General features: G+C 41.2%; 1 protein-coding gene across 3 annotated transcripts in view; it reads left to right on the top strand.

The window, feature by feature from the left end:
- LOC136834423 (FUN14 domain-containing protein 1-like) overlaps window positions 1–25,414 on the top strand; it is a 138,910-nt gene that overhangs the window by 21,858 nt on the left and 91,638 nt on the right. For all 3 annotated transcript variants that reach the window (XM_067097008.1, XM_067097007.1, XM_067097005.1), the window contains exons 2-3: window positions 8,409–8,603; window positions 10,422–10,524. In XM_067097008.1, the coding sequence (XP_066953109.1) occupies window positions 8,431–8,603; window positions 10,422–10,524 (276 nt within the window). In that variant the 5' untranslated portion in view covers window positions 8,409–8,430. The remainder of the gene's footprint in view (window positions 1–8,408; window positions 8,604–10,421; window positions 10,525–25,414) is intronic.

Below are 25,414 nucleotides of genomic sequence, written 5' to 3'. Positions count from 1 at the left end.
CAAGTCAGTTTGCACTATGTTGCACCTGCGCAATATCAAAACAGTGTATGAAAATTGCAGTATTGTATGGTATACTAGGCCCATTCTTCGCAGCTGGTATGGTATTGGGGATGAAGGGTAGGGGGAATGCCTTCGTTTTCCTTTGTCCACTCTCCATGTATAAGGATTGTTGCATTTCTTGGGAAGTCTGTTGGGCATTGTGTGTTGTGAGTGCCACCAGTCTTTGGTTTTTTATGGTTCTGGTTATTAATTTTTAATTTGTTTAAGGTTTTGGTTAAAATTTATCTGGTCATATTTCATTGTGCTGCACCCAGGGAAAGGGGGTGCATGCACATTTATTTATGTGTTCTGTTGGATTGTAAGCTTTGGCGACCTGCGATATACTCCTGCGTTGCAAAGCACCCACTAATGTAGAGGCGACTCTTAGCTCTACCTCCATGCCACTACAGGTCGAGAGGAGCTCCGACCAGAGGCACTACCTATCTGCCTTAGCTCCCTCACCAGGTAAGGTTACAACAAGCATTTTACAATGCTAGCTAATTTTCTATTTCAAATTCTTTTCCATATCTGAGTGTTTTTGAGTAGTACATGTCCATACATCCCACCGCCTTTCAACGTGGGATTCAGCTGTGTAATTATTTGTTAAGTTACTTATATAAAAATGACATATTGCAATATAGGCCTACTCCCTGAACACCTGAATTAGCCCTGGTCACTGACCAGTCCGAACTATATCCCCATAATTTTACCCACAAAGTGGGTAATTAACTGTCAGCATTACCAACGCTACAGGAAAAATCTTGTAAAATAAGTTACCCGAGGTACCATTGACAACACTGCTGCAAATACCGGCCGACATCCCCAATTGTTATTGGTTTGCTGTGCTGTGTGGACGTGGACGTGTCCCGCATCAGGTGAACTTTTGGTCATTTAGCCCGACCCCAATTTAAAGAATTTGGATATCAGATCACAACTTTGGAGTGTTTTCAACGCCTTTTCTTCTGGATTTAAGCTTTTTGACTGGATTTGGAATCTCTCTCCCGGTTTTGACTTTGGACTCGTTATGGATAATTCAGACAAGATGATGTCACCGTCTGCTAGCGCCGCTGCTTCTACTTCGTCTACAGCTTCGACGACTGAGCCTTCTAATGCTGGAGATGCTGCCGCTCATTGGTCCTGCATGTCCTGCAAGCGTAGGATGAGTATCCTCAAAAATGATTAACATTCTGTTTGTATTTTATGTAGGAAGGTTCAGTGTAGTATCAGTCAGAGATGTGACGAGCGTAGGTCCTGGTCAGTAGATCACATGGAGGATTATATGAAACAGAAAATCGTTAGCCTCGAAGAATAGGCACAGGTCAGGACCAACTGTAGGGTTACAATCGGTAGATAAGGAAGCGTTAGATTCAGAGTTATTCAAGAAGTTAGAGGACAGGTTATCATCCAGTATGTCTAGCCTATTTTCTAGCCTGATGAGTAAGTTAACTGAGAATAGAGATAGTGCTGGTAGTAGTAGCATAGTTGATTCCAATCGTTCTTTTTCAGCCCCCCTGCTTGTTCCAGAACCAGCCCTAATGGGTGCCGGGGGTCATGGAGAACCGCAAGCCTCGAAGGTAGGTTCTGCCGGCACAGAGCAGGCAGTGTTGGCAGCAGATTCCCCCCTTCCCACTCAAGGCATAAGTTCTGAGGTTGATGTAGAGTTAGGTAAGACACAGACGAGTAGGGAAAATAGGTTAGGAAGTGTTCAGGAAGAGAAGAGGAAGGTGCAGCCTTCTTCGGGTTCGGGTTCGGTTGGGGTATCTAGTGTAACGACTTCGTCTTTGGATCCATCTTCGGTTTTATTTCCTGCTACGAGTTCTTTACAACAGAAGGTTTCTAAGCCCGTGGTTCATCGTTTGGATGTGGTTTTGGGTTTGTCGGGTTCTGAAGTGTTGGAGAATGCTCCTTTGTCTTCGAAGGTTCCTTTTCCTTCGGTGGATGAGTTTGGTTCGTCTTGCAGTGGTGGTAATTCTGGTGATCAGGTTTTCAATTTGGCTCAACATAATGCAGAATTGTTGGGTTTATCACAGGGTTATAGATTACTAGTTAGGCAGTGTTTTAATTTTGGGTTTTCCAATATTCACGATCACATCTTGAAGAATTTTCCTCAGTTTGCTAATGATGTCTGTCAAGATTATCAAGGGGAAACAGAGTCGATCTAGTTTCTTTCTCTAAAAACTATGGCCTCTTCTGCTAGCTTCTGAGTTTTCCTTTTTCCCCAATTTCTTCTAAGCCTTCTTCCAATGTCTTTACACAGTCTTCTTTATCGGGTCGCTCTTCGTAGGGCTCTTCGGAGTCTCCTCTCGCTCATCCTGTTTTCTTTGCCATCAACTCAGCAGAGCAAAGAATTTTCATTGGTTCAACCCGGTAATGTTGGAGTTTCAGCGGCTCCCTCTCTCTCTTCGGGATTGAGGTAAGGTGTACCTTTCGCGGGGCTGTATTCTTTAGCACCTTACACAGGTCCTGTAGTTTTCTCAGGCTTCTGGCAGGAGTGTTGCAGAAGAAATCCACCCAAGATTTACGCACTCAGTCCACCAAGAGGACTAGGATCTCGACATCCTTCTTCCATTGCAGTTCCCCCAACCAGGACTACTTCTCCATTCCCTCAGCAACCCTTTTGAGGGAGTAGAGGTCGCATCCAGTCCTGTCTGAGAGCCAATTTGCGTCCAGTGAGACCCAACAAACAACCCTCTAACAAAGCCACCTCTCGTAAGTGAGCTACCTGTCCTCCGTGTGCTCCGGTGGGAGCAAGACTACTACGTTTTTGGAACAGATGGAAATCAAGAAAAGTAGATCCTTGAGTGCTTCAAGTATTGAAAGAGGGCTATGGGATCCCCTTCAGGGAGAAACCTCCCTTAGTAACCTCTCCCATCAAATTGACAGCCTACTCTGTTGGCTCAGAGAGGTTTTCAGCCGTCTCAAGAAGTTTTGGCTCTCAAGAAACAGGCAGTGGAGGAGGTCGAAGACAAGAGGATGGAGGGATTTTACAACCGCCAATTCGTAGTCCCCAAGTCATCGGGGGGATGGAGACCTGTCCTGGACATCAGTGCTCTGAACTTCTTTGTCCAAACTACAGAGTTCAAGATGGAAACGAATCAGTCGGTCCTGTCAGCCATCCATCAGTGGGATTGGATGGTGACGATAGATATGGAGGATGCTTATTTCCATGTTCCAGTTCACCAGGATTCCAGGAAGTATTTGAGATTTGTGTTCCAGGACAGGGTCTTCCAGTTTCGGGCCCTGTGCTGTGGCCTCTCCACTGTACCTCAAGTTTTCTCCTGAGTTCTTCCTCCTTTAGCGAAGTAGCTACACCTTATAGAAATCAACGTGTTCTTATACCTGGACGATTGGCTCCTTCACTCCCCATCAGAAGCATAATGCACGGAGGACCTTCAGAAGACCCTTCAGCTTGCGCAAGACCTAGGATTGCTGATAAACTTCAAGAAATCACAATTAATTCCTACACAGTCGATTCTTTATTTTGGGATAGTGTGAGGTATAGTGGTTGTTTTGATGGGACAATCATTTGCCGATTGTTCCCTTGGTGGGTTGTTGCCTCCTTACACGTAAGTTGTTTTTTCTTTGTTGGAGGAGTTGACGTCTCTTGGTGACTTTGACAGCATCAGTCACGTCCAGGTCAGCAGCAAGTAAGGTCCAGGGCAGCAGCAAGTAAGGTCCAGGACAGCAGCTGGTCAGGTTCTTGGCTGCCGAGGAGTAATATCTCGGCAGCAGAGCAGCAGGGAGTCATTTGGATGGGCAACAGGTATTACCTACCTGTGTCTTCAGCGGGAGGTGAAGGACCTCTTCGTCTGTTAGTGTGACGTCTTCCCTGATGGCAGCATGAGGATGTTTTGATGGCTCAACCATGGTCATCAGTGTTAGGATTTGTTCCTTCAGCAGCAAATGGCTGTCTCGATGACTCGATTGGGGTCATCTGCTTTGTGGATGTGTTCCTGTTCCATAGCCAGTGGCTGTCTCAATGCCTCGACCATGTTCGTCTGTTTGTCTGCATCCTCGTTGATGGTGGTGACTGTCTCGACTACTCTTCGAGTTTGTCTGTTTTTGTGGTGTGCTGCTTGGTTGGTATTTATTTTACTGCTCATGTTTTATTTATTATGCTGCTTGATTTTGTTTGTTATGCTGTAACATTTATTTTACTGCTAATGTGTTATTTTTTATGCTGACTGTTTTTGTATTATGCTGCTAGTGTATTATTTATGATATTGTTATGCTGCCTTTGAATTGTTTATTGATCTATTTAAAATTTAATTACTTGGGTTTTATGTTGCTGCCTCCGTTATTTGTAATGTTTATTTAGTTGGTCATTTTAAGTGTTTCCTCTCTTGTACCTGACTCACTTGTATATAATGTAAATTACTATGTACAACAAATCTTAAGGCTGTATTTTGTGGTGTTGTTCTTCTCCTTCCTCCTTTGTTTGTCACCTTCCATCAGTCATTCCAGTCCCATTTCATGTTTTTATTTTGAACTTGCTGGTCTCTAAATGACTAGACCATTACAATAGTGATATATTATCTGAATTATCAGGCTTTTCCATCCCAACAAAGGATTTGCAGCTGCATTTCAAAAGTTCAAAAATTCATGTCTCTTCTGTCCTGCTCGCCCAACGCTTGGATGAGCCTTGTGGGAGCTCTGTCATCACTTGAGAAGTTTGTACCTCTGGGCGGACTAAACATCAGACTGCTTCAATTCTATCTCAAAGCCAACTGGCGGAGAAAGATATTTCCAGATTCGTTCGTCTTCAAAATCACCCCTGAAATCAAGGAGGACCTTCGGTGGTGGCTGGCAGTGGACAGATTTGCGACAGGGATCTCACTGTCTCCTGCAAACCCCAACCTAATGTTGTACTCCAGTGTGTCGGATCTGGGTTGCGAGCCCTTCTCAACTCAACAGCTTGGAAGTATCAGGTTTATGGTCCCCTACCGAAAGAGATTTGCACATAAATGTGAAAGAATTGAGGGCGAAACACCTTTGGAAAAACAGTTGCAGTACATTCAGACAGCACGATCGCACTGGCCTACATAAAGAAATGAGGAATCCACTCTTTTTTTGCTGTGTGAGGCAGCCAAAGACTTTCTTCTATGGGGACAGAACAACAGGACCATCATTCTGACCCACTTCGTTCTCACGGACGAACTAAGTCGCAGCAAACAGGTTCTACCAATGGAGTGGACACTCCATCCACAGGGTTGCACCCAACTTGTGGAAACGGTAGGGAAAGCTGTCGGTAGACTTGTTTGCAGCGTCAAGAAACCACCGTCTCCCTCTGTATTGTTCCCCGACTCCAGATCCGCAAGCGTGGGCAACGGATGCCATGTTGCAAGATTGGTCGGGTCTCGACATCTTCACCTTTCCTCTCTTCAACATGGTAAGGGAAGTGTTGAGGAAGTTCAACACCCACAGCAATGATCAATGATCCAAGTGGCTCCCTTTTGGCCACACAAGGAGTGGTTCCCAGACCTTCTAAGCCTATTAGTAGACTATCCAAGGCTTCTACCTCAGAAGAAAAATCTTCTCAGACAGCCCATTTTCTTCGTTTTCACCGAGGCTTATCCACTCTCGCTCAGACAGGCTTCAGACTGTCAAGGAGCTTGTCAGAGCAAAAGGGTTTTCAAGGAAGGCTGCGGAAGCTATTACAGGATGTAGGCAATGGTCTTCTGCTGCAGTCTACCAATCGAAGTGGACAGTCTTTCAGAGCTGGTGTGGAGACAGAAATATATCCTCTATTCAGACGACTGTAGCTCAGATAGCAGATTTTTTGCTGTTCCTCAGATCCTCGAGAGGTCTAGCCACAACCATCCCCGAGGGATAGAGATCTATGTTGAATTCTGTCTTCAAGCACAGAGGAATAGATCTTTCATTAAACCAGGGCTTAAGTGATTTAATAAAGTCCTGGAATACTACTAAACAAGATAGAAGCCCAGATCTTGCATGGAATTTGGATATTGTCCTCAAATGGTTTTCAGGCCCTCCGTTTGAGCCTCTAGAATCCTCCTCTCTTAAAGATCTGACAAGAAAGACGCTTTTTCTTATGGCTTTAGCAACGGCAAAGAGGGCTATCTGCTCCTTGACCTTAGGTTTTATGGTGAAGAACGAAGACCCCCCTAGTCCCTGGTCGCGCTCCTTTACAGTCAAGAGCCTGGCTAACATTCTAGGTCAAGCAGATCAGGAAAGACTCCTCTGCCCAGTTCCTTCTCTTCGCAAGTATTTATGAAGAACCAAAGAAGTTAGAGTCCCTTTTCCGAATCTGTGGTGTTCAGTTAAAAACCCCAGTCAGCCGTTATCCAAGAATGCCTTAACATTCTGTGTAAGAACTGTGATTTCTAAATCGCACTCCAAGATCCAAGAGGATGTTTTTCCTTTATGCAAGGTCAAAGCACATGAAATTAGAGCAGTAGCAACTTCCTTGGCCTTCAAGTGCAATCTATCACTGTCTTCTCTCCTGCAATCCATGTATTGGAGGTGCAGATCAGTTTTTGCAATGTTCTACCTGCATGACGTGGAAACAATTTAGGAAAGTTGCAGTACTCAAGGCCCTTTTTTCGCAGCTGGCATGGTGTTGGGTGAAGAGTGAAAGGAGGAATTTCTTGTTTTTTCCTCTATCCACTCTCCTTGAATGAGGATTGGTGTTTTTTTGGGAAGCCTGATTGATACTGTGTCGTAAGTGCTATCAGTTGGTTTGATTTTTAACAAGTTTGTGGTGTAGGTTTTAAATTTCTGGTCATATTTTCTACTGTGCCCAGGGCAAGGGCATACACACATTTTGATGTGTCTTTTTTTGGGGAGTGTTAGCTCTGGCAACCTACGATTAACTCCTATGTTGCAAAGAACCCACTGAAGTAGGGGTGACGTTTGACTCTACCAACACGCCACTACTGGTTGAGAGGAGCTCCGACCAGAGGCGTACCCACCTGCCATAGCTCCCTCACCAGGTAAGGTTACAACAAGCATTTCACAATGCTAGCTAAATTTTTATTTCAAATTCATCTCCATCCCTGAGTGTTTTTGAGTAGTTTTGTCCATGTATCCCACTTCCTGTCAATGTGAGATTCAGCTACGTAATTATTTGGTAAGTTATGTATATAAAAATGACATTTTGATAATAAAATAAAGTTTTATATATACTTACCAAATAATTACATGATCAGAGCCCTCCCTCCTCCCCTCTAATGGACATAGAGCATAAACGAACTGAGCTCTTTAGCTGTGTTGTACCTATTCTTCCCCAAAAGTGGGCGGGGCAGTATAACTACACCTTAAACAAATGAGCGCTACCACGAATTTTAAATTTTGAGCTGCCGCATAAAGTAGAAACAATAGCTATGTAATGATTTGGTAAGTATATATAAAACTTTATTTTATAATAAAAATGTCATGTTTTGCAAAAACAGCAAAATAGAAATACAGTATATAAAACATGAGATAAGCAGTCTGAAATATATATGGTTCATGTATTTGACAAGGAATTGTGGTACTTTACTATATCACACTAGCCTGAGATTTTAATTAGTCACTATTTAGATTCAGTAGAGATGCAAACTAGACCCAAGCATAGGCCTAGCTAATGATGCTACACACCTGTCCTGTTAGCACATCACTTTACAAGGCTGCACTTTCTGGTTGATATTGATGGATGTATTTTAGCTAATATTTCCGTAAACAAAGTTTTTTGGGCATCAGTGTAAAAATGATCACAATGAATAAGACTGTACAATACTTAAAATCTGTTGGTTATAATTTCCTTTGTAAAATACAGTAATGTTTTTTGTATTCAAAGAAGAATTAAATAGGCAGCATGTTATTGCTGCCTGAAAATGACCTTTGAATGAATTCATGTGGCATCACTTCTGAGCCCTACAGTAGGAAATCATAATGTGCATCTGTCCCACCATATTGATATTACTGTACAATGTAACCATACTTTGGATTTGTCCTGTTGTGTTGAGAGTTACAGGAAATCAGTATATCCTCAACAGGATAACACGTGATTGATCCTTTCATAAGAGGGAACTTGGAACTCGAGGAAAGTGTGATTTGGTCGTTTACACCCCATTTTGATAATCAGTAGAGTATTTGCCTTGAGTCACCAATGTTACGTGGCAGGCTGTAATGGGTGTGCAGTAAATTTCAACAAGCGTAGATTTTATAGTTACAGTATAATAATCTATTGTTAAATATATTTCCTATTACTGTAGCATTTATTCGTAGAATGTGTATCAGATCTAATCTGGTTTGTAAAAGTTTTTATTGTTTAAAAAACTAACTACAGTTATTCATCTCCAAACTCAGTTGGAAGGTGCATAATGATGTGAACAATACATAGATTATCAGATTACTGTTGATTTCAGACACTTATTAATTTTGTTTGGTATGGGAGGTGCAAGCCAAACTAAACCATTACAACCATCAGAAGAGGAGGAGTTTGAGGTTCTGGATATCAGGGGTACAGCTAGGTCAAATATGTCGTGGCTACAAGACTTCATCAACAACTTGACCAGGGAGCCAGCGGCAAAGCAAGTAGCTGTTGGTGGACTTTCAGGATGGTAAGTGCTACATTACTTTCCCCATGATAAGCAGTCATGGTGATATACCTCATTGGATCTTTGCTTTGAATAACATTTTACTCCCATAATATGTATAGTTGTTGCATCACTATAGTATTAAGGGCCCCATAGACATTATGATCACTGGATCCAGTTGTTTGAGCCAGAATTAAACTTCACTGTGTATGGTGTTCTCCTCTGACCTAAAGTGGGCGGAGTCCGTCGGCCTCTCCGGCCAGCTCGCAACCTGCCATTGCCAGGTTTGTGGCTTCCGTTTTAGTTCAGGTGACCCGAAGCCTCCACATCTATGGCGTGATCTCAAGATTTACTTCAGTTTCAACTAGACGCTGAAAGGGTAACGTGGCAGCTATGTCAGCAGATGAGTTCTTGGAGGAGTTTATTGAATGCTGTAGGAAAGCGAAATGAGGCTTATGATAAATTAGTTTGAAAATTACAAAAGAAGGATACACACACATACACACACACACACACACACACATATATATATATATATATATATATATATCAGGCAGTCCCTGGTTTACGACAGGTCCGGCTTACATGTTCCGAGGTTACAACGCTTTTCAAATATATTCATCAGAAATTATTTCCCAGTTTACGGCGCATGTTCTTGGGTTATGACACATCGTACACCGATCTGTCAGAAGAAATATGGCTCCAGAACGGCAGAATAATAAAAATTTGGAGGTTTTTTTTTTTATGAAAAACTCAATAAAAATGTAGTTTACATCATTTTCGATACACCCAAAGCATTAAAACTAAGATTTTCCTAGGATTTTTGACGATTTTTCGGTTTACGACGCTACGTAAAAACGGAACCCCCGTCGTAAACTGGGGACTGCCTGTATACCGTATATATATTATACATATGTGTGTGTGTATGTATGTATTAGTACTATTATGTAAATTACATTGTTATTTTCCATACATAAAATAAAAGTTTATGATGATAATATTTTCAATAATACTTCAATTTTCCTTGTATAAATTAAAAATGTTGTGTACAAAAAAGTTGAAAATTTTCCTCTTACTTAGCTATAGAAACGAAGGTTTAAGGCCCCAATCTGCTTTAATGGATCATAGACCTACTGTATACTAGACTATGCAGGATGCTGTGTATGCAACATAGTTAATTTTTACCTATGTAAACTCATGTCGCATAACTTGAATATTTGCTTTACATGTCTCTAGGATTATATGCCCCAAGGAACGACTAGTGGCACTGAAGCGAAGTGTGGCCAGCAACCCCTGGTACAGCGATATTGGTTGTCTCATACAAGTTCCCTTTTTATTTCTAGAAGTGCTTGTCCATTCTCAGGCAATTTAACCAGTCACCAGGGTAAAGTTTCAATTCATTAATAAACAGTCATGAGATAATCAATTTCTCTTCTTCAACCATAGTTTAATCCAGGTTCTCCATTTTCGCTGGGGTTTTGCAATTTCTGCTGCAAGAGCGCAGTCTATAGCATCATCACTGAGCGGAGCTGAGACGTCTTCACTCTACCAGGTTTCGGCAAACTGAAGTGAATCCAAAGTTTATGGGCATTGCGGATACCAGAGTTAGAATGGAACCTGATATGCCGGTCGTAATGTCTATGGGGCCCTTTATGCCTTGACATTCATCGGTGCCATGTCCAAATTGTTCTTTATCTTTGAGAAAACATGTTTTTGAAGTGCTATGGTTTGGAGCTTTTTGCAAATGTCTTTATAATACATTTAAATATACTGTATTCAGTTGCTGAAAGCTTCAGATGTATGTAATTAATATTGTGTCCCTTTTTTTTTTTTGCATGCTAGGGTTGTTGGATATTTGTCTATGAAAGTTGGTAAAGTGGCTGCAACTGTGGTTGGAGGAAGTCTCTTGGTAATGCAACTTGCAGCTCACAAAGGATACATAAAGGTAAATGAACTTAGTTCTTTTAGGTATACAGTCAACCCACAATATATATATTCACATTTATTTGGGATGAATCTTACCTACTGTTGGGTGAGTTGGCATTCAAACAAAAAATCAAATGGCTGGCCTGATGACTCTATTTCACCTGTTCTCCACCAGGTGTGTTCCCAGTGTTTTAGCTTATGTCAGAATTCTCCTTGCCACCAGTGTGCATAGGTGATTGTTGGTATTCTGTGAAGTTTGGCCGTTTTGCATCTGTTTACGGTATTGTAATTTCATTTTCCTAGGATGTCTTCCACCGGAAACAAAACCAATAACATCAGGCTATGTAGGAATGCTTTTTGTTTAAGCAGGATGTTGAAATTTGAAGTAGATCAACATTCGGTTTGTACCAGCTGCAGGGGTACAGTGTGATTTCAAAACTGGATGTGAGGAATGTAGGGATTAGTCTGAGGACTTTTATGCTTAAATATGTCAGATATAGGAAAAGAAGGGAAGCTGATAGATTGAGAAAGCAGTTAGCTAAGGTCAAGACTTAAACCTGTCAGTTTTTCCCTACCTAGTGTCCCTTCATCTGTAGCTATCCCTACTTAGGCTATGCATTTTGATAGTGCTAGTTTTGAGACTTCCTTTGTAGCTCCGCCTTCTGCTACCCTTTTAGTTCAGGAAAAGCATATAGAGAAATTAGAACGGGACGTTAACCTTATTTTAAGTTCTGTTACAAGTTTAACTGAGCTTGTGACAGGGAACTGTTCTGAACCCCCCCCAAAGTGTGCATTCTTTTTTGCCTTCCCCTGTTAGAAGTACGGTGGTGGTGCCCTCACCTGTTTGTAGCTGAGCCTTGGACTGCCCTGCAATAGTGGGACTTTGCGTAAGAGTCAGCTACTACCAGGGAACCGAGTCGGTTCTCGGGACAGTGGGGTTCTGTGCTCTCCAATACCTACTTCTCCCTTTTCACGGTTTTATTAACTATATTTAGAATAAGCATATACTGTACTGTTCTATATACATATTAATATCCTTCTCAAGGTGATCATTTTCACGTTCCCTCTTCTTTTTTCATACTCTTTGTCTCATATATGTTACCCAAAAGATCATTTTGGTAAACATTAATCTTCGCTACGTATGCGATTTCTGCTGTCATCGGCACCTAGTATGAGGTTAGCACCTATAGGTATACAGTAGACAGTTTTATTAAAAATAATGTGTCTGTAGTGAGTTATATGATGTTATGTTGACTCAGTCGATTTTTTAACCAATCTCTCATCTTTTGCTCATTCTAAACCCTTGTCTGCTAGCCTGTTCCCCTTCTCCATTGAAATGTGTCATATGGGAATGCTCTGAAGTATGTTGACTTTCTTTTGGATGAGGCAGGAGGGTCACATCATCTCTTCCCCCCGCTTCCCAGCATTTCCCATTTTCTTTTGGCACTGTACTTTCTTTCATTTAGGTGACTCGTGTGGACTCAGCTGAGTCACTTCAGACTGTCTCCCTTTCATCGAGTCGTGGAGTTAATGCGGTACTTGGCTGCTGTCGCCAGCTATCTCATGTCGCCCTCTGGCGGAAGAAGAGTTGGAGTTGGAGGATCTCCTTCAGTTTGATTGGCATTTGCTGGGGCATTGCGCTTTGCTGTACAGTCATACCTCGAACTTATGTGAGGTTAGGTTCCGGAGCCCCTCGTGCAAGGTGAATTTTCGCGTAAGTTTGGCATGGTCTTCAAAAATGCTAATAAATGTTTATTTCCAGAGTTTAAGTACTAAATATGACCCTAATCATGCTCCCAAAGTATTTTTAAATGAACTAAAGTTAGTGTAATTTTATTTAAAATTTAGCTTATTACCCTTAAAAAAGGAATACAGTAAATGGTTGACATAAAAATTGAGTACTGCACAGTTTCATAATAGCGCATTTACAGTAGGTGCGTACGTATACTAATGTTACCCTTAATTCATGGGATGCCGTTTTCTTTGTCACTTAGAGTAAAAGCCGTTTTCTTTGCGTCACTAGGCAAAACGTCATGTGTCACAGTCGCAACAAAAGTAGCCTACAATTCCATAAAATATCGAAAACATGTGCATAATGTTTGTAGAAGGTAGTACAGTACAGGTAAAATTCAATCAATTTAAAATTATATACTGTACAGGTAATGACGTACAGAGAAATAATAAGTTGTAAAAGTATGTTTGAGCGCTAACTACGAATGAGAGAGAGAGAGAGAGAGATACTGTAATAAAGTAACTGTACTGCTTTTGTATTGTATTCATGCGCAAATATATAAATACAAATTTTCCATTCTGATTTTACACCTAAAAACACGAAAACTTAAAATTTAAACACACTTTCTATAGGGGTATTATCTTTGAAAAATGCAGTAACTAAGGGTATCACATCTTGTAAAAGTACACCAACTGAACGTGCATGTAATTACATGCACATACAGATTGCACCAGCACTTTTCTCCGAGGTGAACAGAGTAATTTTCAAAGAATGACACTTATACAAATCTTAGTTACATCTCTGATATTACATTAACGAATTCATTTTATCAAATGAGCACGACTGAACAACCTCATCTCAAGGTCATGTAAAGTCCTTGTGACAAAGACTTTGCAAATGGACATAATACTTGTATGATATTTATGTACAGAAATATAAATATAAATTTTCCATATCGATTTTACAGTTAAAAGCATGAAAACTTATAAATGTACTTCAAACATTAAACAAGCATTTTCTGCAGGGGTATCATCTTTGAAAAGTGCAGTAACTTTGCAAATGGGTATCACATCTTGTAAAAGTACACTAACTGAATGTGCTGAAATTACCTTTGCATCATATTTATGCATGTACAAAAATAAAAATAATACATTTTCGTTACAGATTTTACACATGAAAGCATGAAATGCATTTTTCATAGAGATTTTACACATGAAAGCATGAAATGCATTTTTCATAGAGATTTTGCACATTAAAACATGAAATGCATTTTTCATACAGATTTTACACATGAAAGCATGAAGTGCATTTTTTATACAGATTTTACACATAAAAGCATGAAATGCATTTTTCATACAGATTTTACACATAAAAGCATGAAAACTTGTAAATTACTTCAAAAATTAAACACCCACTTCTGCAGGGTTTCTCAAGAATTTCGTGTGTCTGTGAAAAAATCGCGTATGCCCATTAGTTAGGTTCCAGTGAAAAGTTCGTGTGTGTGTGAATTCGCGCAACTCGAATCGTGTAGGATCGGAGTATTATTGTATCCTCATTTTAGTAGAGGGAGGAGACCACATCAAGAGTAGGTTTCACTTGTCTTCAAGTATTTCGGTGCCTTTTAAGTATTTGGAGAAGAGAACCCAAGCTTTCTCCTTCGATTAGAGCGTATTTCGTAACTTTTCTTGTACTTGTGCACACAAAGCTCTTTTAGGTCTGCCAGGACTTGTCCTCTGGCTTTTTATGAAATCGTGGAGTCCACTTCTTGGGATACAGCCGCTTAATCAGCGCTTAAACCGTCTTCGGTAGAAGGTTTGGTTACTTTTCTCATTCCTCTGAAGATACAAACTTGAGGCTGACAAGTGCTTTGGACAAGCTGAATGGGGTCTCAGTTTGGATTGTTGAAGTTTTTATCTTTTATTGAACTATTGCTCAGTATATTGCCTCTTCTCTGCTTCAGATTAGAGAGGTTAAGGCGCCAGCTTGATGTCTTTTTGGCGCCAGCCTAGGGAGTTTGTGAAGCCGGCTTTAAGGTTTTTTTTGGCGCCAGCAGGAGTTTAGCGAGGAAGACTGTTAGTTTTTAACTCGTTTCTGATGCTGCAGTCTAATGTTCTCATGCTTATGCTAACTTGGTTTGGAAAATTCAGAACACTTATGCTGCACAGGTTAAGGCGATAAGGGAGTATATGTTGGTGCAAGTCCTGTTCTATACCTTGCTGGCTTAAGTTCAGGCCTCAGGTTCTGGTAGAGGGCCAGTTGCAAGCCTCCTGGCATGCTTGGAGAGACTTGGGAGCAGAACCTTATGTGGTGAAGGCAGTGAAGGAGAGTTATGATTCCAATTTGGGTACCCTCCACTGGTTTAATCTATTGCTGTTCCTTTGTCTCCTCCAGCAGAAGTCTCATTCTTAAGTAGGAGGTTGTAAAATAGAGAGAATGAAATGGACCAGGGGGTAAATCACTGGGATTTTACCTATGACTTTCCTAGCTCCATAAGCAACTGGAGATTGGTGAGATAAACATCTCAAAGTGTCTGTCCCCATACTTTTGGTTTTTCCAGCATGGTTTTAGTGACTTTCCAAAAGAACGATCAGATGTTTTGGTGGACTGCAGAAGATATTTTCCTCACACCAGTACTGTACAGTACATCCTCAGTCACGCAAATTTCCTTCAAAGTGTATTTACAGAGGAGGTATTTCTGTTCAAGGCATATTGTTGGGGTTCGTGTACAGCACCTCTATAAGTGTTCACAGGGAATTTGTTGTCCAGAGGTGGATGGTGTCAATTTTTAGGAGCAAGAAATCTTTTCTACTGAATCACTGGTTCAAGTTGACCACCTCTGTCGACAGTATTCTAAAGACCAAGGACCTGTTGCTTCACCTGGCTCAGTCTCTGTGCATTATGATTTTCAGTCAACTTCCCTAAATCCTCCTCATTCTTATCTAGTGATGTGGGGATGATACTATAAATTTGCAGGCTTGTCTGTCAGAGACAAATAGGCTGTTGCTTCTTGAAGAATTTTAGCCATGAAGGAAGCTTTCTAAGTGGCAAGGACTTTCTTTGTTAGGAAACATGGCCTCACCGTGGATTTTATCAGAGTAATCTGGCTCAATTACAGTACAGTCTCAGTATAAGAGATTATGTTGTTCATTAAATTTGTAAGTAATCCAGGACCATCAGTGTCGCCATGTTCTGTAGGAAGGACTCTGTAACCAAGAGTTGACCATTTTATTCTTAAAACCTATGTCTAGGTTTTGTTTTTTCCTGCAGTCGTACAACACGAAACAAAGAATGTTAACTAGTGTCAGTACTCTTTCATACAACATAGAATGGTCAACACTACACCTGGTAAAATTTACTGGATGTCTGCTGTGGAAAGACCGTTGATGATCCTTAGCAGGTGTATCCCTGGTCAGAAACAAAGTCATAGTGGAAAGTTTACTTCTTTGAGTGAAATGAACAACATGATATTGGTTTGATAATTTATTCTGCTGAAGGACACTGTTTTTGGCAATTGTAGATTCAGAAAGAACAAAACTACCTACAGAGTAACCATTACACCCACAAGTTTGACAGTTGCTGTGGGATTAGAGGAGTGCTCAAATGTAGACTTAATAGCATGCTGATGAACAGGAACAATCAGTCAATTACTACTCCTTTGAGGGCCCTCAATCTTGAGCAGTGGATGTTTCCTTAAATTTGGCCTGATGCAGACTCATAGGCCTTCCCCATCTTTCTACTCTAAGGAAGTATTTAGCAAATTTCAAGTTCAAGAATTGCTAAGTGACTCCTGTAGAGCCCTAGTAGCCTCAGAGCAAATGATTTTCAAACTTCTAGCTCTCTTGGTAGAAGTCTGTCTTATTCTTCCATTAAGGAGAAATGGACTCAAACTAAGGAATTCCATGCATTTCCACTAGCTTCTGCATCTCACACTTAACCGCTTGGGGATGCTCTACTGTCTCCGTCCAATAAGTGGATTTTCAAAGGTATCATCGGATCTATCTTTAATCAAGTGGAAAATAACAGCGGCCTTGTGTCAGAAGCAGTGGTTTGTGCATAGATCAGAGTTGCCGTTCTAGAGAAATTTTCAGTGCTTGGAGCCTTGTAGACATCAAAATTTAACTGCTTTCTTAGATATAGTAAGATTTTTTCGCTATCTACTTTCAAGGTTATTGTTCCATACTGTCCTCAGTATTACATCATGTGCTATTAGATCTGGCTGATTATCAGCACCTTAAGGTGGTGAGATTGGAGCCCCTTCAACTCAGTATCAGTCTCTCTCAGGAATTTAGACAGGTCTAAATTTTATCTGCAGATTCTTTTGAGCCTCTGGAATGAGTTCCATTGAATTATTGACTATGTAACCACCTTTTATTTAGCACTGTCAGCTGTTAAAAAGTGTAATTTCATATATGTAACTTACCAAGTAATTACAGTGCATGCAGTTTCACTCGCTGGCAGCTTAAAAATTTTGAAATTTGCGGTAGCGCTAGTATCGGTGTGGGTGACTAGGCACCACCCACTTTTGAGGTAAGGGAGGAACGACTTCAACAGTGAGATTCAGTTGTTTTTCTGCCAGCTCTGACAGTGGTTCATTTTTGAGTAGTCAGCTTAAATTTTGGCTTTTGTCACTTTTCCTTTTGAGATTCTTCTTTGGGTGAAGTACTGTACTGGTAGCCCACGGCTCTTGTCTTTATGTTAGGTTCTTTTAGCGAGACTATTAATTTTCAATTTAGGACACTTTTTCTTCAATTTGACTTACATTATAACTCGACTGTTGACTTCTTAGACTAGTATGTCTGACTCTAGTGTTACTACCCTACACTATTGCAGCTACTAGGCTTACTAAAGAGAAATATAACTCTCACTCTATGTGCATAGAATGTAGGGGACAAGAGTGTTTAGTTGATCAAACCTGTGACGAGTGTTCAGAATGGGATGAGAAAATGGAAGGTTTTGGGGTCTCATTTGGCAGAATTAGAGAGACAGGAAATGTAAGGTGGCTGCTAGAGCCAAAAAACAGACAGTAGATAGCAAGACTGTAGTTACTTCTGCTGATGATAATATTCCTGCTTTATTTTTGCCTGCTCCCACTGTGTCACCTGTTCCCAATTCTCCAATTATTCAACCTACTCCTTTGCCCAGCTCTCTGGCTTCCGAACCCAGTCCCCTTGCCAGCCTTGAGTCGAAACTCACGTGTAATTTTGATGTCAAAATGGGTTTAATTGTGGATGCTGTGACCCAGTTGGGTGCTTCAGTGCGTGGCCCGATTGTCCTGGACAAAGTGGAAAAAAGTGCTAGTGTTGGTGAAGTGTCAGTGGAGGTGGTGGCTGCTCATCCCGCATGCAGCCCTACTGTACCACCTTCGTTGCCATGTTCAAGTACCTTAACATGACAGCGCCTCCCGTCATTCATCGTACTGCACAACTAATTCATCATCATCATCATCATCTACAGCATACTGAAATCAACATTCATCACCAGTTACTACCCGTATGATTTAACTTTACTGTATTATTTATTATTATTAAGGTACCCGGTGTAGTATTACATAATATTATTATTTAATTTCTATTACTATTATATGTACAGTACTGTAGTGCAGTATTATTATTGATTTACATGATTATTTAATGTTATTATACAATAAATATGAAAATACAGAATACTATTGCTATACGAAAAAGACAAAAAAAATCTGCATCCGCGAATATGAAGTTTCCCGTGAATATTTTTATAGATATGTTCCATGGAAAAACCCGCAATATGTTCCATGGAAAAACCCGCGAATGCGTGTTTCCCACAACAAATTTTTTAGATAAGTTCCATAGAAAAACCCTCGAGTGGGTGAATCCGCGAACCTTGAGGACGCGAATACGGGGGGTTTACTGGATTATTAAGATTATTATTAATAATAATAATAATAATAATAATAATAATAGTAATTCTCTAAGATTAAATAATACCTAACTCAAAGAGAGAGAGAAACTGGTTTTCTCCCCTCCATTCAGGATGGACCCAGCCTCATTAAATCAAAGCTAGATGCTCAGAATTGATACTATTGAAATATTAGAATTATATTAAAGTACTATTGAAATTATATTAAAAATGATATATAAGTGTTGCAGGATGATGATAGTTCATAGCAGTTAGTCTGAATGGCATGACAATTAAACATTTCACATAGCCATTGCAGAAGGACTAACAGTTTATGAGTAACACAGCCATATACAGATATGAAAACTAACCTAAACCTTAGAGGGTTTAAGTTAACATAGGTATTTAATTAAATGTACAGTATTACGACTGCACACTTGTAATCAAATTAACCTGTAATATGGAAACTGTATGAGGAACTACAGAAGTGTCCCTCACTTAAAAACAATTAATACTAACTAGCTTCTAATAACTTAGTTTTATATCACTGCAGGGCCACCATTAGGCAGGATCCTAAGTTCAAGTGTTCTGTAGCAAATTGCTTGGTTCACTTTTTGCCAGTGGGTTCGGCCCATACCACCTGCCATGAGCATAGTCCTCGTAAATATCAAGGAAAATTTGCTTGGTCACCAGATTTGAGCAAGATTTGTAGTATGCTCCTGGCAGCAAGTTTTAAGGACAAAACAGCTCCTTTTAAGCTGTCTTGATTGGGGCTAGGGTTTGGTAGGGGTGAGGAAGGGGGAGATTATATTTTTCCGGCAGAACTCTGGCAGTAGATATTTAACCCTTTCTCAGAACGACATCAATGTTTGGGCCAAAACCCAGTAACATCGGTCCACAGTACCTCCCAGGTTAACCCTACAGAGGAAGTAGAGGAATCTTTACATGGGGTTGACAGTCTTACTAAAGAATATGAAGTGGACATTGCCATTGAAATGGTCCTGCTGAACCCAGAAGGCTTAGGGACACAAATTTTAACTAGCCATGGGAGAAACACTCCAGAAGGAATGCTATTCCCTATGCAGCTATCGTTGCTGAATAGGATCTCTCCCCCAAAAGGGATAATAGGATCCACCTAACTCCGACTGAAATTACTACATTTTCGGAGGGGTATAGTAACTTACCCAGGACTTCTGCCCCTTGATTAACAGGCAGTTGTAGTTCAGTTGCTGAAGCTCAGTTAGATTGCATAAGCTCCCCCAAAAGGAATACACAGTTTGCGGCATTTGATCAATTCCGTAAGGAAATTGAGTACCATCAAATATGCCCTTGCCACAGAACGGCAACATATAGCGGACACGAAGCATGATTCCGAAAAGGAAAGTAAGTTGGTCATGTACACCCCAAAGTGTAAAAGTACTACATCCTGTAACTGAGACGTGAGTGTGGATACAAATGCTGCCCAAACAAGGTGTAATGTTAGAATTCCGACTGGAAACAACAAAATGGTCAGTTTGAAATAGAACTTTAGATCAAAACATAATAGGGCTCCAATACTCACCCCTGATGATACTGATAATCCTTGGCGAGACGCCTCAATGTGCATTTTCTCTCCCAATGGCAAGTATGTAATTAATGAGAGAAAACTATGTTCAAAGTTGTACGTGTAGAATTTACAAATGACAACATTCCCTAATACAGAATGGCACCTGGTACCATCTTCACCAGACATGGAGAAACCACTAACAGAAATGGTTTTCTTATCTGTGCCTATAGCATTAAAACCTATAGAAATCACCCTTTACCAGGTCAACGAAAAATGGATCTCTTATTTCCATTTTGAATAAGACCCAAGTTGCTCACCAATTAGCCCCAGCCCTCTGTCCCTTCACTTTCAAAATTATTAATCATGTGAAGACAGATTTTCAGAATTTGTAGTGACTAAAAACAAGAGACAGTGGCAGAATTAGGACCATTTGCCACAGTCATCCCAGTTTTGGGAAATTCCACCAAAAAATGGGCAACACTACAACTCCCTTTTGAAAGGAAAAAGCTCCGTAGATATAGCTATGCAGCAGTTTGGGACCCCCTATGAGAATTCTCTCAGAGGGGATAGCCTCATCAGAAATTTATGCTAGGCTCTGACTCCTTAGTATTATAACTTTTACCACCTTGCTGGAAGTTGCCACCAAAGGCTTCCAGAAGATTCCAGGATAAATTTTGCTGTTGAGGCCAAAAGACTTATGAGAACCTGATGGAAGGCATTCTGTGACCTCCTAGAATGGCACATAAAAGTGCGAATGGAAGCATCGGAGGGCTCCATCAAATCACTCTCCAGTGTCACTGCATTATTACATTCTAACCCCTTCTGTAAGGACCTGTTTGAGGAGTCTGTTGTGACTCAACTCAGCGAGCATGCCAGCCAACAGAATTGTAGTGTATGCTCTTCTGGGGAAAGGGGAATTCGGGAAACAAAGAACCCAAAATTTCCCTTTACCCAACCCCAAAAAAGGCTCAGTTTGATAAAAAATCATATAAGTCTTCAGTCACCCCCAAAAGTTTTCCTCAAAAAAACAGGTGGCTGGTCAGAAAGGAAAATCCCCTACAAAGGGACAACATCAACAGCAAGGACATCCTTTTTCACAAGGTCCAAAAACCATCTTATAGGGGGAAAAAAGGAAAAGCAACACCTGGAATGTCTATCGAAGGCAAAGGCAGGGGAGGAGGCAGGTACCAAGAGGAATTGTATGGTTGGGGATCGGCTTTGACGACATCACAGACAATGGAAGTTTTCCCGGGGGTGGGGGGGAGCATTATTTATATGTGCAGAAAGGCCCTGTTAATGGGGCCCATAGAGAAACATTTACATGTTCACCACCAAGTGCGTCTCTTCAGTTTCCTCAAAAAGGATTCCCCCAAAAGAAGAGTGATCCTCAACCATTCAGCATGGAACAAGCACATTGTTTGCCAAAAGTTTCGGATAATTACCGTTGCCTAAGTACATTGAATCATTCCAAATGGGACTTGGACAGTTTCTATAGATCTGAAAGATGCATACAGGCAAGTCCTCAAAAGGCTCCTTGCACAGCCCAGAGTTTGCAGATGGCAATCAGAACGTATGGTGGGCCTGCTGCTGTTCGCATCACAAATAGATCCAATACTTAGATTGCAACTAAAATGTGAATAAATTCTGGATATTGCATGCAAGAAAAAAGATGCAAGAATGACCTCATCAAAAGATTAAAAAAGTTGGGGTGATACTTCGGCCTTGGATCCGGAAGGAATCTCTGGCTAAACTGGTCACCCTGACTCCTCCATCTGTATGAGTGACATTACACAAAGTTGCCTTGTTGACAGGTTGGGAGGACTTTGGGAGGATCATCAGGTGGCAGGGAGGTGATCAGTTACTCTGAGGAATTCTTATATCAGTTTCCTGGAGCTGATGGCTGTCTATTTGTCTCTCAAAAAACTCAGACCTCCAGAAGAGAGACAACTTAAATACAATAACCTACATCAAGAGGTCGGGATCACATTCACCTCCTCTCAGTATGATAATGCTAGCCATCCTTTGGATGGTGCAAGCAAGGAAGTGGCGCATGTTTGCAATTCACCTCACAGAGGGTCTCCTTGTAATAGCAGACTATCTATCAGGGAAATCGACAGCCTCAATAGAGTGGATGTTGGACAGTCACTCTTTTCAAACAACAGCCAGCATGCTTCCACAACCGGAAGTGGACCTGTTCGCCACGTACGAGAATTACAAACTTGTAATATATGTATCTCTGAACCTGGACAGTCAAGCATCAGCAAGAGATGCCTTCCTAAAGACTGGAACAAGGGAAGGACGATATCTTTTTCCTCCATTGTCCCAGATTTTGAAGGCTTTAAGCAAACTTCTAACCTTCAAAGGAACAGCTTACTTAATAGCCCCAAATTGGCCAAACAGTTATTTGTTCCCATCATTTCAACAATGGACGAAATGATCAATTCCACTTCGGCTCCTTCACGTATGGATTTTTAAAAAATATCTGTTGTGAAAATTACTCGCCCAGCATTGCTAGGTACCTGGTGCAAAAATCATGGACATCATCTATCCAACAATACCCGTCCATATGGAAGACATGGTTAGATTATATCCATGCTGAGAGCCCACTTGAGATTTCTGTAGAAACACTGTATTTTTCTTATACACCCTTTTGAAGACAAATGTCTTGTAGTTACAACAGTCATGGCATACAAGGCTGCATTAACAGAACCCTTGCTTTATGGATTCAGGATTAACTCCAGTATAGAAGTTGTCGCTTCCCTTCTGCAGCCTTTTGCTCTAAAAAGGCCCACTCCCGAAAGGCTACCAATTACTTGGTCCCTGAGCAAGGTGCTTCGACTTCTATCAACCCCTCAGTTCAGTGGACCCAGTACAGCCACAATGCACATGCTACAAAAGGACAATCTTCTTGATTGCATTAGCATGAGGAACTTGTATTAGTGAACTGGGCTTTCTTAAATGGGGACAATGCATCATGCAGACAGCTGACCATTAATTATAATTGTACCCTGGCCCATCATTCCTGGTCAAGAATGAGGATCCTTTAACAAGGAAATCTATTCTTATAAGGAAACTCAGTTTAGCAGACAAGACATTATGCCCGGTTCAAGCACTTAAGGTTTACTTAGAAGTCATGGCAAACATCCCAGAGGGTCCTATTTTCCTACACCCTAGCACAAACTGACCACTCTCCCTACAAGGGCTGAGAATGATTGTAATGTTTCTCTTTAAAAGGCAAATCCACACTCCTTTCTTTGGTCACATGATATTAGGAAAGTTAGTACAGTGACCCTCATTTATCGTGGGAGATAGGTTCCAAGACCGGCCGTGATAATTGAAATTCTGCGAAGTACGAACAGCTTATTTATTTATTTAACGTGTACAGTATTTGGACTTTTTAAAACCCTCCCTGTACTCTTATCAACCCACCCTTTACTCTATTAATAACAGGGACAACTGTTAAGCAATATGACTTCAGTAGGTAAGCTTACAGTACCATATAACAGGGGTTGATTTACTGTGGTAAAGTAGCTATAGTATATGATGTGATCGGCAAGCTTTAAATTTTAAAGAATACAGTATACATACAGTAATAATATATACAGTAATACAATACAGTATCATGTTACTGTACTGTATTACATGTAATACAGTACAGTAACATTTAAGATTAAAAAAAAATAAAGATTGTTACTGTACTCACTACAAAAGAAGTTGAAGTAAAACTTGAATGAAGATGGTGACGAATTTGCTGCACAGTAAAAATGATGACGATGAAGGTGATGATGACTTTTACTGTGCAGTCAGTGAGTGTATTTTACGTCTCTTCAGACGGCGGTGCCATTTCCTAGGGCACCTCTTCCACTTCTTCCGCTGTTTCCGAAGGTGTAACCGTAGTAGCAGCAGCAGGAACTGGCTCTTTTTTGCGAGGCTGCAAAAACATTGTGATTGGCAGTTGCTGCCGCTGCTTCTTTTTCCGGTCGAAGAGCATCTTGTAGGGGGCCATGCCGTCATCGACCATGTTGCAGAATTGAACCGATCGAACCATATTGTCGTCCCATTCCTGCGACTGCTCTTGCAGTTCCTTAGCCAGGTTGCAGAGGCCAGCGAGCTGTTCCAAAGTCAAGCCAGTTTGGGAGACAACTTCTGTTTCTTGCTGCGCTGCTTCTTCTTCTTCTTCGCTCGCTGACTTCGTCAACTCTTCAAGGTCTTCATCAGTCAACGGCTGGGAGTGACAGTCTAGAAGTTCGTCGACGTTGCCCGTGGTCAGTCTGCAAAGCCCTCACCTCCAAGGATCGCAGCCAACTGCACAGCTTTCTGTACTGCCAAGTGTTGGCTTTCGGCAGGTGTAAATCCTTTGTCGTCGTAAACAACCTCGGGCCACAACTTCTTCCAGCTGGCGTTAATGGTGGCAGGCTTCATTTCTTCCAATGCCTTGTGGATATTTTGGAGGCACGTAGCAATTGTGTACTGCCACCAGTATGCCTTCAAGTTGAAATCGTTGTCTTCTTGGGCGGCATCCACGGAAGCAACCAGGTTTGCCAGGGCATTCCTCGTGTATAGGGCCTTGAATGCCCTAATAACTCCCTGGTCCATTGGCTGAATAAGTGACATTGTGTTGGGCGGTAGGAACTCAACCTGAACCCCCGAATATGACAGATCAGTAGCATGGCCACCAGCATTATCCATAATGAGAAGGACTTTGAATGGCATGCTGTTTTCTGCTAGATACACCTTCGCTTGCGGGATAAAACACTGGTGGAACCAGTCGGAGGTCAGCATCTTCATTATCCAGGCCTTTGGATTATGCATCCAATGTACGGTTAGCAGATTCTCGTTTTTGTTTTTAAAGCCCTTGGGTTTTTAGACTTGTAAATAAGTCCTGGCTTTAATAAAAATCCCGCAGCATTGCCACACATCACGAGGGTCACACGATCCTTGTATGCTTTAAAGCCAGAGGCTTTTGCTTCCTCTTTGAACAGGAAAGTTCGCGAGGGCATTCTTTTCCAAAACAAGCCCGTCTCGTCCATATTAAAAACTTGTTCGGGCTGATATTCACCTTCAGAGATAATCTTCTTGAAGGTTTCATTGACGCATGTTTCATTAGCGACCATGTTAGCCGAAGCAGCCTCACCATGCAAGGAAGCGCTTTTTAGGCCGTAGCGTTTCTGAAACTTTGCAAACCACCCTTTGCTAGCAGAAAATTGTAGTTTCTTACGTGGTGAATGACTGGACGTCTCTGGTTGAGAATCATCTATGTCTTCTTCATCTTCTTCTGCTTCTTTACGCTTGCCACTGTCGTCCTCTGGTTCCTTAGCGGCGAAGGTCTCGTACAGGCTCCTAGCCTTTGTTTGGATAATGTTCGTATCCAAGGCTATGTTCTTCTTTCAGCAGTCGGGTATCCACACGGCCAAAGCAGCTTCCATACGGACGATAGTTTTATTACGAGCCGTAACCACTCTCTTCGCTGACTTGTTAAAAGTGATGGCAGCTGTCTTCCTAATCTTCGCCTCGTCCTTGTAGTTGTAGCGAATGGTGGATTTGTTCACGCCAAAATGGCGGGCTACAGCTGCGAACTTTCTCCCTTCAACATATCAAGAAGTTTCACCTTTTCAGCGATTGTCATCATTCTTCGATGGCGTTTAGACTCAGTACCAGCCTTGGAAGAAGCAGCATGCTAGGGAGCCATTGCAGTGGGTGAAAATTGGAGCAAAGTTCAACAAAAACCACAAAAAAAAAAATCACACAGCACAGCGT

This window comes from Macrobrachium rosenbergii, chromosome 53, assembly GCF_040412425.1.
Source record: "Macrobrachium rosenbergii isolate ZJJX-2024 chromosome 53, ASM4041242v1, whole genome shotgun sequence".
In the NCBI taxonomy this organism is placed as follows: Eukaryota; Metazoa; Arthropoda; class Malacostraca; order Decapoda; family Palaemonidae; genus Macrobrachium; species Macrobrachium rosenbergii.
Note: the sequence above shows the minus strand (reverse complement) of the source record. Positions and strands in the feature narration are given on the sequence as shown.